Source organism: Cajanus cajan, chromosome 6 (assembly GCF_000230855.2).
Source record: "Cajanus cajan strain Asha chromosome 6, NIPB_CcT2T_4, whole genome shotgun sequence".
NCBI classification, from domain to species: Eukaryota; Viridiplantae; Streptophyta; class Magnoliopsida; order Fabales; family Fabaceae; genus Cajanus; species Cajanus cajan.
The window spans coordinates 1,254,712-1,273,966 of record NC_138522.1 but is presented as its reverse complement, the minus strand read 5'-3'; the positions used below and the strand labels follow the sequence as shown (position 1 = coordinate 1,273,966).

At 32.1% G+C, this 19,255-nt stretch overlaps 1 protein-coding gene across 4 annotated transcripts; it reads right to left on the bottom strand.

Annotated features, from left to right (window-relative positions):
* Positions 1-844: 844 nt before the first annotated feature.
* On the bottom strand, positions 845-17,647 carry LOC109796020 (alpha-galactosidase 3). 4 transcript variants are annotated; one of them, XR_014434445.1, is made up of 13 exons: positions 17,377-17,645; positions 17,120-17,178; positions 13,992-14,048; positions 13,871-13,905; positions 13,241-13,344; positions 13,036-13,108; positions 12,499-12,557; positions 12,345-12,410; positions 12,173-12,256; positions 3,481-3,621; positions 3,202-3,291; positions 2,980-3,102; positions 845-1,044 (listed from the first exon to the last, which is right to left on the bottom strand). XR_014434445.1 is itself a non-coding variant. In XM_083076473.1 (10 exons), exons 1-10 carry the CDS (start codon positions 17,586-17,588, stop codon positions 11,967-11,969), a joined length of 867 nt encoding a protein of 288 aa, XP_082932599.1. In that variant the 5' UTR covers positions 17,589-17,647; the 3' UTR covers positions 11,902-11,966. The 4 variants fall into 4 exon arrangements, 3 of the variants coding, with proteins under 3 accessions (XP_082932599.1, XP_082932600.1, XP_082932601.1); XM_083076473.1 differs by lacking the exons at positions 845-1,044; positions 2,980-3,102; positions 3,202-3,291; positions 3,481-3,621 and adding an exon at positions 11,902-12,084 and having other exon boundaries at positions 17,377-17,647; XM_083076474.1 differs by lacking the exons at positions 845-1,044; positions 2,980-3,102; positions 3,202-3,291; positions 3,481-3,621; positions 17,120-17,178 and adding an exon at positions 11,902-12,084 and having other exon boundaries at positions 17,377-17,551.
* Positions 17,648-19,255: the final 1,608 nt, after the last annotated feature.

Here is a 19,255-nt window from a genome sequence, read left to right as displayed (position 1 = left end):
TATATGCAGAAATTCTAAATATCCAATTAGTATTAGAGTCTATTTAAATATAAATCAAAAGAGCTTTTCTTTCTTTCGAAATTTTTCTATTAAAAATAATTCTTTATTTTCAGTAAAATTCTTAAAAATTCTTCCAAACTTGTATTAAAAAAATACTCTTAATTTAATCAAAATTAAAATATAAGAATTTGACCCTAATGTAAACAATCCATAGAGTATGTTTGACACACTAGGTACATGATAAGGAGAATAACACAAGACAAATATTCAGGAAATCAACCAATTTTTTATTTTAAACATTAGTTGATAAATAATATACAATAGAGATAAAATAATGTTAAATTTATTAAAATATTTTTTTTAATATAATTATCATAAAATTTATAATTAATTATTATTATCTTAATTAAAATAATGATTGTAAGAATTATAATGATGACAATAATATTAACAGTAGTGATAATAATAATCACAATATTTAGAAAATGATGATAAGTTATGATAAAAATAATATGTTATAATCTAAGTGATAAGTGACGATGATGATGATAATAATAGAGATAAGAGTCAAGTGGTAATGATATAATATTATGATAGTTAGTATTTTTGTATTTAAAATAAAAAGCTGTATAATTTATTGAGTTACAAAAATACAAAACTTTTGTCTTGTCCTTTTTTATTTTTTATTTTTTGTATTCTCCTGTGATCATTTTATAAATCAAACACAAAACTAACATATTTATCATGTTTTATTGAATCAAAGATTCATAGGGTATATTTTAGCCATGAAATATTCCAGAATACCAATCCACCGTTCACTATATGATGAAAATAAAAACGAATCTTCTGCCAACACGCCAAAGAAATTATCTATTTATTTTTTTTCAATATTACACTAGAATTAAAAATGAAATGTGATAAGAAAGAAATCGACCAAATTAACATAATAAACTCACTCAAGGGCCCAACAACAATACATCAGCCAAACAGGACTTCTCCCTTTGTCAACTGCAGACTTGCCACTATTATCAGTCTAACCCTGCTCTGCTTCCATACATAGTATGATCATCGCAGTCCAAACCACATGAAAACAACAAAGGGTAAGCTAGTGAAAAGAAATAACATACATATATATAAATATATATATAAATATATGAATAGTAAACAACTACCCCTATCAACACATCAAATCAACTCATCAATCAACTTAACAAAATCAGTTTAAAATCGCACAACATTCAGCAATAACAGCACACATCTCACATCATCAGTATACAACTCATCGATTTTACAGCATAATCAGCAATAAGCACACAATGCGTCGTCACGCATATCAACTCGGAGATCTCCTACAACAACTCAGCCTTTCGGCCTACAACACCTCAGCCTTTCGGCCTACAACACCTCAGCCTTTCGGCCTACAACTCCTCAGCATTTCGGCTTACAACATTCAAAATCAACACACAGTACAACACAACTGTACAGCTCAACATATAACTTACAACAATGTACAACTAATACAACTCAACATATCAACTTACAACAATATACAACTGATACAACTCAACATCAACAAGCAGCGTTAACCACAAGTCATCCCATTATAATCAACAACTTCGACTTAAACTCAACATAAACAACCTCTGACATCCATTAGTGAAATCACATCTCCGCGCCCAGCACAATCGTGGTTGCACCCAGCGCGGTACAACCAGAGAGCACCAGGGAGGCCAACGCGCCCAGCGCAAGCATGCCCGCGCCCGGCAGGACCCAGCCAGAGAGCCCAAGGCTCACTCGCGCCTGGCGCAATACCAATTGCGCCCAGCGCCCACAAGGCAGAGACTCCCAAGGAGTCTCACGCCCAGCGCGACAAGGGCCGCGCTCAGCGCAGCACATCAATATCAGCATCCAGCACAACTAGGTAGTATACAACACAACTTATTGCTCACAACTCAGTTCAACAATCTATAGTACAACAATATTTTAATTCAACCTGAAAATCATTCATGACAACCCAGCTCAGCACAGCAATATATATATATATATATCTATTACAGCGTAGCATTACATCATTAACAGCATATACAACATTCAGCATATCCACCTTGTTTACAACTCATCTATCTTGTCAAATTCTCCATCCAAACAACACCAATCAACCTAAGCACTTAAAACAACTTTTAACGTAACCAAATCACTAAATGTGAAATGACAACCTTCACAGAAAACAGCGCATTAGGAGTTATACTACTCCTACCATACTCATCCCTATCTCATATGAAAGATAAGAAGATTTCCTACAACTCTCCTGAAGACACCAAGTCCTAATTCCTTCATCTACCATGTTAAAAATGATAAAAACCGCAACAGCTATAACAAAGTTAGCAGCTCGACCCCTCTTCACTAAAACAGCCATATCTAGAGTTCTAAAACTCCTTTTTGAGTGATTCCAGCGCCAATGGAAAGCTAACATCCAAGGCTACAACTTTCATGAAGACTATAAAGTCAAATTATGAAAATCAAACGCGCCCGGTGCATTAAAAGCGTGTCTGGCGCAATTCTCAACCAGAGACATACAGAGGTCTATTGCGCCCGGCGTGGTTCTCCCCACGCCCGGCGCGATTCACCCAGGGATTTCCCATTTCAAATCATGCCCGGCGCGAAGAACTGCGCCCGGCGCAAATTCAAACTAGAACCCTTACCTACTTCAAAATTTTCATCAAAACCTGCGAAAAACACCAGGAAACCAACATGCAAACCATCCAAAAGCCAGCATTTTCATCAAACATCAAGAAAAACACTTCATTTCCAACATGCAACCATCAACAAGTGAAATCCTCAAGATTTGTACCCGAACCCCGGAAACCCGAAACGAAAATTTTTCTTCAATCACAGCCAAGAATCAACCTCTTCAACAACAATTGAGTAACTTGAACTCCATGACATCCAAAAACAACGAAGAAAGCTAGCTTCCCTTACCTCGGTTCAACGGCTCCGAGCTTCGGAAAGGAGAACGAAAGAGAGAACGAAAATGGCTTGAACGAATGAAAAGGGGAAGGAAGAAATCCGCACACCCCAGCTAGCACTCCAACTACTGGGCACCTAAGCTCACCCAAGAAGGAAGAATCAGCAAATGAGTAGGAAGAGTTTGAGGGAGAATGATAGGGGAAGAGGAGGAAAAAAAATAAGAGCAGGTCTCACAGTAACTGGTGTGAAAATGTACAGTTGAGAGTCGTGGATATCAACTCGAGCACTGAATGATGACACTGCATCTTCAAGTACTACCTTGTGCTGCAAGATAAAACGGAGCAAAATTTTTTTTTTTAACAAGGTCGTAAATAGTAAAACAATTGTGGTAAGGGATTTTTTTTCTCAATACAAGTATGCTAAAATAAAATAGCAAATAAATAAGAGCTTCAGCAGGAGGCACATGAAAGACTGACTTAGAGAAGTTTCATGCAACTAGGATAGATTACTTACTTGCCACAAATCCCTCACAGAAACTTGAACCCCAGATTCAAGCCCAAGTGCTTCCCATGAAGCCGTTATATTAGCAACTTTTGAGCACCGATTCCAGAGAGCAACAACCAATCGGTTTCCTGACAAAGGACCTGCCCAAACCTGTAAAGATGTGAAGTAAAGTCCAAATTCCATATTAGTCGGCATACTTTGTCTCATCAAGACCTAAAGAGCAACACATGATTTGTCCTGCCATGGTGGCAAATTTTATACCAATGGTCCAAATCTATGTATCAAATATCAAAATAATGCATAGACATTTGTGAATCAAATATCAAAAGTAGTCTAATCGTTCTAGATTCATATAATCTTTTCAACTTGTCTACGAACAGGTGAAGTTTCAAAGACAAAAATTACGTGTTTAGTATGCCTATACATCAGAAGGTAAAATTTGAAGGACAGTGAAATTATCTTAATTCAAGATGAAGACGCTTATGCTCCTTGCTCCACAGATACCATTAAAACTGTGAAGCTGATATAGATTTGATTAGGATACAATTAGTTATTTGAGATTATTAGAGTTTTCTTATTTAAGATTATTTTGTATTTCGGATTTTATCCAAAATGAAGGTTAGTTAGTTTGTTTTATTTTTTATTTTTTTAGATTTGGTTAGTTTATTATGTTTGGGCCTTATCATGTTTAGGGTTTGTTGGTCCATACTCTATACACAAACGCTCTTTGAACAGTTTTGGCTATTGAATGATGGGAGATATGTGTAGCTCTCCTACCCTAGCTTTCACCTTGAATGATATATTGATTTCTATTGTTGTTGCGGGTTGCATTAATTGTCCCGTGGCGGAGGCTATGTGAACCAAGTCACTGTTGAATCATGGCGTTTGGGCTGCTGCGCTTTTAAGTAAAAAGAGTTGCACCCTGACTATCAGCTATAGCTTTTGGCCTAGTGGTAAGCGCTCGATCGAACAAGTGGTATCAAGAGCAGGTTTCTTGTAGAAGACTTAAAAGCTTCAAGAATTGAAATGGCCTCATCAAATTTTTTATTTCCCGAAGGAAACTCCATTAATAGACCTCCAATATTCAATGGTGAAGGGTATCATTATTGGAAATCTAGGATGCAAATTTTTATAAAAGCCATAGATTTAAACATATGGGATTCTATTGAAAATAGTCCTTTCATTCCCACTATTGTAGTACGTCATGAAATAAAAGATTTACCCAAAGATCAATGGAGTAATGATGATAAAAGAAAAGTTCAATACAATTTGAAAGCCAAAAATATAATTACTTCTGCTTTAGGAATTGATGAATATTTTAGAATTTCAAATTGTAAAAGTGCTAAAGAAATGTGGGATATACTTGAAGTAACACATGAAGGCACTAATGATGTGAAAAGGTCTAGGATAAACACTCTCACTCATGAATATGAATTATTTAGAATGAATCAAAATGAAACCATACAAGACATGCAAAAGAGATTTACACATATAATTAATCATCTTGCATCTCTAGGAAAAGTGTTTCCTAACGAAGATCTTATTAACAAAATTTTGAGATGTTTGAGTAGGGAATGACAACCGAAAGTGACTGCAATTGCGGAATCAAAAGATCTAACAACCATGTCTCTTGCATCTCTATTTGGAAAACTTCAAGAGCATGAAATGGAATTGATGAGACTAAGTCAAAATGAAAATAGTGACAAAAAGAAGAAAAGTATAGCACTTAAAGCATCTTCATCCTCTCATGAAGAAAATGAAAAAGATGACAACATTGAGGAAGATGATGATGATGACGATGAAGATTTCAATCTCTTTGTAAAAAGATTCCACAAATTCCTAAAGAATAGAGGAAATAGAAGAAAGTTCAATTTCAACATAAAGAAGAAAGGAGAAGAATCTTCTTCAACCCCGAGATGCTATGAATGCAATCAACCGGGACATTTGAGATTAGAATGTCCAATCCTTAAAAGAAAAATGGAAAAATCCAACAAGAAAAGCTTCAAAGAAATGAAAGGGAAGAAAACTTATATCACATGGGAAGAAAATGACATGGATTCTACAAGTGACTCTGAAAATGAAGTTGTGAATTTGGGACTTATGGCCAAAGATTACGAAAGCGAAGAAGAGGTAACATCTTCTAACACTGATATCTCAATTTCATTTGATGAACTACAAGATGCATTCAATGATCTACATAAGGAATCTTTAAAACTTGCAAAACTAGTATCATCCTATAAGAAAACAATTTCAAATATGGAAAAGGAAATTACTAAATTAAACGAAGAATTAGATAGTCTTAAATCAGAGGTTAAAATGCTAAATTCCAATAATGAAAATCATTGTTCTACAAGTAACTTGGAAATTACAAACATTACACATCCATGTACATCATGTCATGAATTTAAAGAAGAAATTTACAACTTAAGGAGTACTCTTTCAAAATTTACCATTGGTAGAAATAATTTAGATATACTGTTAGGAAAACAAAGATGTGATTTTGACAAAGTAGGATTAGGATACAACCCACAAAAACAACAAAATAATTACAAGAATTTCTTTACAAGTTCTCAAGCTTCTACCTCTCCTTTTATAACATGTTTTTATTGTGGTAAGAAAGGCCATAGTATATCAACATGCTATGTCAGAAAGAACATTAGCAATCTTAAGAATATGATTTGGATTCCAAAAGATTCTTTAGTTAAAACTAACATTAAGGACCCAAAGAAAACTTGGGTACCAAAATCAATCCATTCTTTGTCTTGAAGGATTCCAAAGACCAAACTTGGTACATTGATAGTGGATGTTCCAAGCACATGATAGGAGATACTTCAAAAATCATTGACATTACTCTTAAGAAAAGTGGACATGTAACCTACGGAGACAACAACAAAGAAAAATACTTGACATTGAAAAATAGGTACAAATTTCTCAACCTCCATAGAAAATGTCTTGTGGATGTTATTAAACATAGTTTATCAAGTGAGTCAATTATGTGATAAAAGTTTCTCTGTATCTTTTGATTCACAAAAATATCTTATTGAACAAAAATTATGAACATGTTAAAATAATAGGATTTAGAGTAAAAAATGTATACAAGATAAAATTAGAGAAAAATATGAGTTATTCTCAATGACTTGAGTGAAGATGATGAATCATGGTTATGACATAAAAGAATTGCTCACATAAAAATGGAAAACTTAAATAAATTAATCTCAAAAGATTTAGAAATAGGATTACCAAAAAATAAATTTGAGAAAAATAAACTTTGTGATGCATGACAATAGAGGAATCAATTCATGTTATATTTGATGAAACTAACCTTGTTTGTCCAAGAAAATATATTATTGATGATATTGTAGAAAGTTTTGAAGACACTCATATTCATGAGCAAACTCAAAAGGACAAAGAAGATTAAGGAATGGAGGATTCTATAATTCAAGAGAATCAAACAAACATGATTCCTCAAAGAGAGTTGAGAATCTCAAGAAATCATCCTCTTGAAAATATCATTGGAGACATATCAAAAGAGGTAACTACTAAATACTATCTCAAAGAAGCATGCAATAATTTGGTTTTTGTTTCTAAAATAGAATTTAAAAATCATTGATGAAGCCTTAAATGATGAACATTGGATAAAAGCTATGCAAGAAGAGTTAAATCAATTTGAGAAAAATCAAGTATGGAAACTAGTCCCTAGACCATATAATCATCAAATTATTGGAACCAAATGGGTATTTAGAAATAAATTAAATGAACATGGTATGATTATGAAGAAACATATGAACTTGTAGCAAGACTATAAACCATTAAAATGTTAATAGCCTATGCATCTATAATGAATTTCAAACTATATTACATGGATGTCAAAAAGTGCATTTCTAAATGATTTTATTCAAGAAGAAGTATATGTTGAACAACCATCTAGATTTGAAATCTTATAATTTCCAAATCATGTCTTTAAGTTGAAAAAGGTTATATATGGATTAAAACAAGCTCCTAGGGTATGGTATGAAAGACTTAGTAAATTTCTTTTGGAAAAAGAATTTACAAAAGGAAAGGTTGATACAACATTAATTTATCAAAAGAAAAATGAATGATATTCTTAAAGTGCAAATTTATGTTGATGATTTATTTTTGGAAGTACTAATGATCACTTGTGCAAAGAGTTTTCTAATGATATGCAAAGTGACTTTGAAATGTCCATGATGGGCTAGTTAAATTTTTCCTTGGACTTCAATATGGCTTGATCTTTACCTTTGGATTATTTTGTTATTATATTCTTTTTGATGTTGCCAAAGGGGGAGAGTAAGGATAAGGATCACAAAAGGAAAAATACAACACTTATCTTAATCCTCTACTTGACTTTTTGATGTTGCCAAAGGGGGAGAGATAAGACCGCAAAGGAAAAGAAAATGTTTATTTTCTTTCTAATATTACTTTGGGCTAAGTTTGACTAAAATATTTTGACAAAAATATTCTTGATGCCCAACTTGAAACTTATGTTTTAAAATATAAACATTGATCTCTACAATCTTTTTCAAAACATAAGTACAACTCCTTTTATAAAATAAAAGGAACTTCAATCAATGCTTTACTAAGGGGGAGTTTAAGGGGGAGTGATCGAAATATATTGTTTTATTTTCTTTCCCTTTTCAGTGAATTGTCATCATCAAAAAAGGGGAGAATGTGGAAGAAAATATGCACAAATATTTTGATGATGCCAAAGTGATTATAAAGCATTGAAGAAGAATCAAGGTTGAGTTAAAGCAAGTTGATGCAAGAACACGATCTCAATTGGTACATAGATAAGTCTTGTCAACTTAGCTAAGTATGTAAAAGAATCTTTTGAAATTGCAAGTATGCTTGGCCTTGAGAATAAGTTTTCAAAAATCTCAAATTAATCTCTTTAAATTTAAACAAGTTTTAAATCTTTTGAAAGTAAAAGACTTAACAAAAGCTTTAAAGAATAGTTCAAATCATTTCTTAAAAGAGATTTGTGAAAGAAATTATTGAGATGAAGTTTTCTACATAAAAGTTTTTGAAACAATAAAAATATGTTCTGGTAATCCATTACCAGACCTTGTAATCCATTACCAGAACAGGAAATTTCAAAGTTCAAATTCTGAATACAAAATGTTTTCTGGTAATCGATTACCAGACCCTTGTAATCGATTACCAGAAGATAAAACTTCAAAATTTGAATTTAAATTATACAACGTTTCAATCATTTTGAACTTTAACCATTGTAATAGAGGTATTCAACTTTATATATTTGATGTCAAATTTATTTTGCTAAAATTACTTTAAATTAGGTCTTTTGACATTATGTGCCTCTTTTGTACCTTCACCTGTGACGCCCATTGTTGAGACATTTTTTTTTACCTTTAGAAAATTGAAGACTTCTACCACATTAACACAAAACAGACAATGTTACAAAAAAAAACAATAACAATAGGGACTAAAAAAATTTATCTTAAACTATATGTACTAAAAAAGATTGAAAAAGATAAGTACAAGAATTAAAAAGGTCTATTTTAAACTATAAAAACTAAAAAGTAAAATAAGTGAAATTATAAGCATTAAAAAAGTATTTTAACCAAAGAAAATCATGGGAATGTATTAGATTATTTCAAATTCGTCAAACCTAAAGTAATGCCCAACTCTATGCTAATGTTCATCTTTATCACCATGATCCAATTAGGGGTGAGCATTAAACCGACACCCGAACCGAACACGAAAAATCCGAAAAAAATATTGTTTTTGGGTGGGTTCGGGCGGGTCTTATGGGTAAATCGGGTTAAAATTTTAATTTTATACAGGTTATATTGGGCGGGTTCGGTTTTGAATTTTTAAACCCGCTAAAAACCGAACCCAACCGAAAATGAGATAAGTTTAAATTTTTATTACTTTTGTATAACTAAACAACAATGGTCCAAATTTAAAAGTCTTTATTTCAAGTATAATATAGCCATCAATTTGTAACTTATTTTTTTCTTTTTTCTCATAACTTAGATATTTATTTTGTCTTCTCCTTCCTCATTCAACTTCTCAACACACTAGTCCATTTTTAGAGTTATCTTTTTGCTTCTTTCTTTGTCTTTCTTTTCCATCTTCTTATCTTCATTTTGAGTATATTTTGTGTGACTGTGATTTCTTATGGTTTTGTAATCTAACTTTATATTTCTTTTCCATGTAACAACTATGAATTTTGTTATCTTTTATTTTTGCTTCTTTAGTTTATAAATGTTTCAACTACGAATCTATTTACACCATCTATTGTCACCTTCATTCTATTTTTATACACTATTTTAAAAATATTTTTTATCGTTTTAAGTTTCATCTTCGTTAAGATAAATTGGTCTACAAAAAAATTCAAACCCGATTATACCCACCCGCTTAAATCCGAATCCGTTTTAACCCGAACCGCCTCAAATCGAAAGTTCAGTCGGTCGGATATGGGTCACATTTTTTCAAAGCCGGTTTACAACGGGTTGGACATTTTTCACCCGAACCCGACCAAACCCACCCGTTGCTCACCCCTAGATCCAATGGTGATCTTTTATGACAAATAGTCACGAGATTCATTGATAATTGTCCTAGTTACTTCAAATTGCACACATTTTTAATAGACAATTTTCTTTCAAATTAGATCATTACATTACATGTCCTGTTTATTAAGTTTTTAGTATGTGTTTGAATTACCAAGTGTAGGATTTAATGGTTGCTAATTTCAAGATAAATGAAAGCCAATTTTTTTGCCAAGATTGTTAACCTCAAGACACCCATCACTGGGCGCCAATCACACCGCTGGCCGGTGAAGCTAATATAGGAGTTGGTGCAATGCTAAAGGGTTGCAAGGCGACCACTCAATGATTCATACTCAAATTCTCATGGTCCATAACTCGTAGGACAATTATTTTCTCGCAAGGCGCCTTCCTTAAGCCATTCCTCTTAGCTTAATTATTACCAAAGGAGTCTCATTTCATGAATGGATGTGAGTCTTTAGTATCTTGGAAAAGTAACACTTAATGCAAGTCACTTTGTTAAGTGATCAAGGGATTGACGGTTAATAAAGTGATTTAGTTCTTTTCTTCTAAGGGATTAGGATTAAAAAAATATTTACAATTGGATGTGATTTTGAAGTCCAAAGATATTATATATTCTACCTCTTGAAATCTTGTGAGTTCAATGAAATATAACCCCCGCAAGTTGTTTTATATCTAAACAAAGACCTTGCTATTATCTCTCTAAGAGTCCTAAAAACTATTTCTTTAGTTAAATTTTGTTAAGAAGAACTTATGCACATGTGAATCTATAGATTAATTGTGACAAAGCTAAAAGAACAACAAATTTTGGATAGATTGTCAAATATTAAACATGTCTTTGAGGGATCGATACTCTACTAATTTTAGAATACTTGAACGATTTGATTCACTTGCCAAAATAGTAACACTCATGCCCATCACTATTTCCATTTTCCATTATTTTGACATTGTTTTTAGGGCTTTCGTGAATCCTAGAATCTAAATAACTGTACACTAGAGTGCACCTAATTCCTTGAGTCCAGCAGCTATATATCAAGAGGATAAAAAGTAAAAATTGGCTGAGCAGGATTATTTGAATTTCAAGTAATGCACCCATATGAATATTCTTCATTCTTTTCCCTATTCTGGCTGCCAGAAATAGATGAAAACTACCATTCACCCTCTGCCCTCATTTATCCCTACCCTTTCCCCCCCTCATTTCACATGTCCACTCTTCCCTACAACCTTCCTCATACTTTAATTCCCACCAATTACCAAACCAAGGCCACAACTACACCATCCTGTGCACAATGTATATGTAGTTATCCCTTTCTTCTTAAGTCCCGACTGCCCAGGGACTTATACAGTAGACAAGGAAATATATCATTCCTCTATAAACAAAAGTCCAAGCTTTGACATAATGATACACCAATCCCCACATGGCCACATCACTCACTATATTCTGATTAAAAACATAACATCAACCAAAAGAGCAAAATGTAAACTTAAGGACTTTTCGAATAGGCAAAAATATACTTTTCGACCCTTATATTATTTATTAGATTCAATTTAGTCTCACTTTAATTAATTGAATTAATTTAGTCCCACATCTAAAAAATGTATCTCAATGTTTGATTTTCCGTCTCTTCCATTTAAATACTTAACGGATATGATACGTGTCATGCCACGTGTCATGCTAGCGTTCTAATGATGTGACACATGACATGACAGCATGACACGTGTCAAATTCGTTAAGTATTTGAACGGAAGAAACGGAAAATCAAACATTGAGATACATTTTAAAGATGTGGGACTAAATTGATTCAATTAATTAAAGTGGGACTAAATTGACACTAATAAATAATATAAGAGACGAAAAATGAATTTTTGCCTTTCTAATATAATTCTAAATTCCAAATAATTTTCATTAATTCAACTTCACATACCATTTTTTAACATAATTTGTGTTCATGCTACTAGATCACTGGTTAATAGAAAACAATTGACAAAAGCAAAATTCCAAGCCAGTAACAACCAAGGACGATTTGACCCCACAAATTCTGTTTTATCTCTCTGAATGCTATATCTGAATTTATTGACATTATTGAGTTATAAGCAACCCGAATATAATGTTAAATGCACACCACCCATAAGTCAATGTCAAGAATTTTAACCTTGCCCATGTATCATTGATGTCATCAGTTGTGCGCCAACTGTTACCCACCTTGCCTGCCCACAAGGCAGGGTCATCAACACCCCTGCAAAATCAAAAGGAAAGTAGCAAGGTTTCTCTCAAGCAAACAGTAGCCAAGCTCAGATAACTAATTAAAAAACATGCCCTATTACCATTCACAGAGTGAATAGAATATTTTACGCCCAGTTGCATTGAGAGCATCACGCATAGGTGGGTATCTGGAATACAAGCAACCACATTGACTCAAATTCAATGTACTGGGTGCTGCAACTATTGCAATTACTGTGAGACAGATGAGAAAAAAACCGTTTTTTCGGAGGGATGCCCAGATTGTTACAGTTGTCATACTTCAAATAATCTACACCCTGGTAAAAGGATGAAAGGATGGGGGGAAAATTACTGAAAGTACAGAAAAATATAACTAGTTACCGTTCCAAGATAATGTTACCAAGATGAGACTACTTCTATAGTATAAAAAAAAGTCCCTCAACATAATAAAAAGAGTAACACTAACAACTATGTTTTATAGTTAAATTTATCAAGCAGTGAGACTAATTTTCTTTTATTACTTAATTGACTTCAGAAATTTTGGAGTTGTGCTCATGAGCTGTAATTCTAACAATCTAATTGTGCCATGGTAGACATAATATCTATGAAGGTATAGGTCATTGCTAAGTTATGTGAATACCATCTCTGCAAACAAATTTCAATCATATCAATGAATGAAAACTATTTGAACTTTAAGAGAATTCCATTAAATGGCACAATATCTTATCTCCTTGAAACATGAAGAGTATATGATACTGTTTTGAAAACTATAGAAATGAGATAATGGAATCTAACCCAAGAGGCAAATAAATCTGCATCATCAGTTTCATGGAAAATTGATCCTGGCCGGACTTGACATGTAAAAGCCCTAATAAGAGTGAGATATACAAAAAATATAGAACATGTGATTAGAAGATTGGTTAGTCACAATTAAAAGGGGTATCATTTATTTTAGAATGAACGGTTCAAACATCTGGCCGATTTTGCAGTATCATCCTACCCAGCATCAGAATATATGCCAAGCTTGAGTCCCTTTCCATGTACATAATCTGCTAGAGCTTTGATTCCTGATGGAAATGTCTTCTGATCAGGAACCAGTTGACCCTGGACTTCCACCCCCAAAACAATAAGTAGCAGCATATATTTACCAAAAGAATGTTAACGGAATTTTAAACTTTGCTACAAAACCATTTTCATATAGAAAATGGGTAGAGCATGTAGTTATGTAGAATACATGCTTTCCTGTTTTATTAAACAAATATGCCAGCAGGCTATCAAACTACAAGTGGTACACTGTTACCCATCCTTGCACTGTGCTGGCATATGGTTTGATAAAACAGGAAAGCATGTATTCTATTGATGACTACATGCACTATTGAAAGTTCATTTTATATTTTATATGGACTTTCAATAGATTTAAGAAAAAATGTTTCAATTGGCATTTGTTAATTATTTATCTTTTTTATGTGGTAAAACTTAGCCAATATTTAATAAATGCCAGTTGAAGCATTTTTTCTTTACCCAATTGAAAGTCCAGAAAGGTAACATTGAAAGCCAACAAGTATATACAACAAGAGATGATAGTGATGAAGTTGATTCAGTAAAATTGAAGCAACAGAGTTTAGCTAACCTTCAGATTTCTTGTCACAGCAGACCAGCAATCATCTGCACATAAAATATAGTAATATCAGATAACTATAAATAGATGTCCCACAGCTAAAATGTTAATTTTGAACACACAAGAACATTACCTATGTTGAGGTACACATAACCTAAATCAGCCAACCCTGTTGATACCAGCGCATCAGCTGGAAAAATAAAATACATATCAGTACTGGTAGTCATAAACTACCAAGGAAAAGATTAAATCTCAGCTATTAATTGGAAAAATACGAGCCATGTCGTAATCGGGATCACGACGGGATGACGCTAACATTTTTATATTCAATGGAGCTGCCACCAATATTTTATTTTAAGGGAAAAATATTGGAAAACCCTTTAAAAGATAATCTTTAAAATTAAAGTTGGGTTCGGGAGTCGATTACATGTAGGGAAGGTATTAGTACCCTACAACGCCTGTAAAAACAGTACCTTTAATTAATTGCGCAAAATTATATAAATTTATAAACATTTATTTTATTCCTCAAAAAGGTGTATATATATATATATATATATATATATATATATCTTTTTTTTTTAAATATGAGAGATGTTTCTTTTGTATATTTTTTTAATAAAAAAATAACATCATAAGGATTTAGGTTAGCAAATGGCTAATCAATAAACCCTCCCAACAACATGAAAGATAGAACTGTTATTCAATCAAATGTTATTGATCTTTATTTGTTGATAATAAAAGATTTACATGATATTAAAGGGTAGAAATGCTACTCAATTAATATCATTAATCATAAAAATAATGTATACGTAAAGCAAAATTATGTTTATATTTTTATATTTTTATCTAAAGAAATAGATTTTGCATAAAAATTCAAGTTAGCAAATGGCTAATCAATAAATCCCTCCAATAACGTTAAAAATAGAAGTGTTACTTAATTAACGTTATTGTTTGCAACATATCTTTATTTTTTTTAAAAGAACAAATTTGTTAATGAGAGTTTAAGCTAGCAAATGACTAGTCATTAAACTCCTAGGACCTAATAATGTTAAAGATAAAAATGTTATTCACTTAACATTATTATTGGTCGTATATTAAATATTTTTATAAATAATAATCTTAAAGGCAAAAAATCATATTCACTATGTACAAACAATAAACAAAAATAAATAAATAAACAAAAAATAAATGAAAAAATAAAATAAACAAATAAATAAAAGAAAAAAAAAAAGTTAAGAAAAGAACGATACCAAATGAGATGAATCTTCGAATATGATGATCAAGAAGGTGTTTTTTGGCTACCTTTCACACTACAGAGGTGTCTCACAGATCTCAAGAAATACAAAAGAGAGGGAAGAGAGAGAGAAAAAAAAAAATCGAGCTCTAAAGAGTATTGGACGAAATTTTTCTGGGCCCTGAAAACTGTGCCCAACGCGTCTATTTATAGACGTCAGACCTGACCAGAACGTCCCGTTCCGAAATCGAAACGGCCCGTTCTGGATCATACTGTTACAAGCAAAATGTGACTCTGGAACGGCCCGTTCTAAAAGTACAACGGGCCGTTCTGAATTTGGAACGGCCCGTTCCACGTAAGGAATTTTAGATCCTTTCAGTCACTTAGAACGACCCGTTCCCATCTTAGAACGGCCCGTTCTAAATTAGGGTTGTTGTGTTTTTTTCTAGCGTGGAACGGACCGTTCCGAATTTGGAACGGCCCGTTCTGGGTTACAAACTTTTTTTTTCACTTTTTTTTTTTTTTCAAACTTTCTTGTTGTCATAAGGTGTAGCCTACATACTTTGGGAGCTCCTCCTTTTCATAATAGATGTGCATTTCATTATTTTTGTGAGGCTGGATAAAATTTATTATTCACAAGCCATAATGCTTCCAGTGAAACAAAATATGCCATTGGAGATTATAAGTAGGGGTGGGCAAAAAAAACTAAACTGAGCTGAACTGAACTGAACTGGTGGTGAACTGTACTATAAAAAACTGAACTGTTTGTAAAAAAAACTTAACTGAACTGTTTAAAAAAAACTGAACTGAACTGAACTGTTGTAAAGTTGAACTGTACTGAACTATATAAACTGAATTGAATTATAAAAATTGAACTATTTTTATAAAAGAATAAAAATTAAATGTGTTTAACATGTTATGTCTTAATAGATTAGCTCGATAGTCTAATAACCAAAATTTTAGAAAAAAAGTGATTTGAAAAAAAATTATATCAATTTTGTTGAACTTAACGGTTCAATTGAGCTATGTTGAACTACTTATTTTTAGGCTTAAAATTCACTGAGTTTGTTTGACTTAATTTTATATTTTTTTCCTTTAAAAAATTTAAATAAAATGGAAAATAAAGTAAAGTTGACAAATGTGTCCTATTTTGATAGATCAATGAGTCAAAATTGTTCAATTCAAAATATCATAACAGTTTAGTGCAGTTTAAATTGCAGTTCAGTTCAAGTTTTTATAGTATAGTTCAGTTCAGTTCAATGACACAAAAGAATAGTTCAGTTCAGTTCGTCTGAACTTATATTTAGTTTAGTTCAGTTCATATGAACTACTTTTAAGTTCAGTATAGTTTTTATAAGTTCAGTTCAGTTCAGTTCGTTTTGCGCACCCCTAATTATAATTATAAGTGTAATATCCTAATACAAATTGTTTTCCAATGGAATGTAAAGTCACAAGAAAAGCAAATGAATCTTTGTCTTTGATGAATAGTTAACCTATTTCACAAAAAAAGATAGCAAAACATCTCAAGAATGCAGAGCTATTTAAAGCACAGGTAGAGCCAGAGACCAAGGGGCGAAATTCCTCCCCAATTCCAAAAAAATATCTCCTATTATAACACATCATTTTCCTCTATTCCTGGACTCGGTTCAAACTCACTTCTTCTCCAGTGGCCGAAGGATATAAGTTGAGATTTTATTAGTGATTAATTGAAATAAAATCAAAGCTAAGATATGTTTATTTTTTACAAAGTAAATAAATTTTTTGATAAGAGAGGATCTAACGCTTGATTATGAAACCAAGTATTGAATGACAACTGAAGAATGAATCCATTCATAAACTAGATGTACACTGATTCATACACACGGATCAAGAAACTAAAAAGTAACTAATAAACAAAGCAGAATAACTGAAAAAAAAAAAAAAAGACTAATATGACCACTTGATCACAATCCGTGGATGCACTAATTCATCGAGGAAATGGAAGTGACTCATCTACAAGTAGTAGCATCAAAGAAAGAAAACGATACCCGTTTCCTTAATGACTGTTTCGTTGATATTACATGCAAAGAAATTCCAGCTATTCCATCTACACAAAAATTAAAAGAAACATCAAAGTTAAAATACCATGGAAAATATCTTTCATCACGTGGGTCTTTTATCAATTTGGCAGTTGCAACCGTGAAAAAAAAAAAAAAAAAAAACTTCATCAAAATATCAGAAGTAAAACCCCATCTCATAAATTTATTCAACTGAAGGCATAAGAGAGAGAGAGAGAGAAGCAAACCCCATCTGAGGCGTTTGAGCCAAGCCATTGCTCAGTTGAAACCCACCGTACTTGGAAGTGTCGTAAATAGTATGAAAGTTTGATCTAAATATGGGGTTCCCATAGTTCTGCAATAGAGGCACAAATCTCGCTGAAACCGAAACAGATGAAGCATAGAAGAAGAAAATCAACAACTGCACGAAAAGTGTATTGCTCAGTTTCTGCTTCGCCATGACTCAACACTGCTGAAATTTGGAATTGGAAAGTACACGAGTTTGACGGCTTTTTTACTAAAGTGGGTCGCTGACCAACTTATTTACGTAAATGAGGCTCTTTTAAAAGTATTTACGCCTCTGGGGCTGTTTACAACGGTGTCCCTATGGCGCATAGCACCCATGCCACGTGGCAAATTTTTTTTTTGGCCTACAATGGGCTGGACTGAGCCACATCAGTGTCAATATGGGCTGAGCCACCACAGTTGATAGACCAACAGAAATGATGTAGCCCATAGCGACACCATGTAAAAAAAAAAAAAAAAGAAAAAAAAAAAATAATTTATATGTAACTTAAAAATAATAAACTGAGTTATTTATTATATATATATAAAAATAAAAATAAGTTGTTTAAAAACGTAATTTTAAAATATGTATTTTAATTATTTATAAGAGTGGCGCTATGGCTTATAGCGACACTGTGTCGCTATAGGCCATAGCGCCACTAATTTATTTGTTTTTTTTTTAAATTAATAACTTATTTAGTTTTATAATTTGTTTATTTTATATTAGCAATTAAACATTAATTTGTAATTATAAACTTATTTTTTCTCTAATTTCTTTTGTTTTCTATATAAATTTTTTTCCTTTAAATTATTTTATCACGAATTAAAAAATATATTTAATTATTTATCTGAGTGGCGCTATGGCCTATAGCGACACAGTGTCGCTATAGGCCATAGCGCCACTGATTTATTTGTTTTTTTTTTAATTATTAATTTATTTTGTTTTAAAATTTGTTTATTTTATATTAGCAGTTAAATATTAATTTGTAATTATAAAGTTATTTTTTCTCTAATTTTATTTGTTTTCTATATAAATTTTTTTCCTTTAAATTATTTTATCATGAATTAAAAAATGTATTTAATTATTTAAAAGTGGCGCTATGACCTATAGCGATACTAGGTCGCTATGGCCCATAGCGCCACTAATTTATTTGTTTTTTTTTTTTAAATTATTAACTTATTTTGTTTTAAAATTTATTTATTTTATATTAGCAGTTAAATAATAATGTGTAATTAAAAAGTTATTTTTTTTCTAATTTCTTTTGTTTTCTATATATATTTTTGTCCTTTAAATTATTTTACCACGAATTAAAAAGTATTTAATTATTTAAAAGTAGCGCCATGGCCTATAGCGACACTGTGTCGCTATGGCCCATAGCGACAATATCAATATATATACCCCCTCCTAGCTACGGTTTTTTCGCAGTTCAAATCATATATTTATCAGTTACGTTTTGGTCTGATTTAAAATTCTGAGCCAGTTACGTTTCTTTCTGATTCGGTGAGTATAATTTTTTTTTTGTTAAGATATAAATTGTAGCTATTTGCACTAATTAATTTTTGTTGTTGCAGATATTATGGATCAAATGATTGCTTATATTTATACTGGAAAGATGTATGAAGGTGCTGAAGGTGTAACATTTGATGGACCAAGAAAAGGAATGTATATTAAACGAGGTATCACTTTGGATATATTAAAGAGAAGGATTCACAACAAATTTAGTCTTAACTCAAATCAAGTGATATTATCTGTAAGTTACAGATTTTTAGTTTCACAAGGTGATAACAACATATATTCTTCATTGGAATTGAGTGACGATGATGATGTACAATGCATGATAG

Excerpts from the sequence above, each read along its gene's own strand:
- LOC109796020 (XM_083076473.1), bottom strand. The coding sequence starts at position 17,588 with ATGGCGAAGCAGAAACTGAGCAATACACTTTTCGTGCAGTTGTTGATT. Across the intron at positions 13,906-13,991 it reads TTATGTGTACCTCAACATAG|ATGATTGCTGGTCTGCTGTG; the intron begins GTAATGTTCTTG and ends TTTTATGTGCAG. Across the intron at positions 12,558-13,035 it reads CAGATTTATTTGCCTCTTGG|GGTGTAGATTATTTGAAGTA; the intron begins GTTAGATTCCAT and ends TCCTTTTACCAG.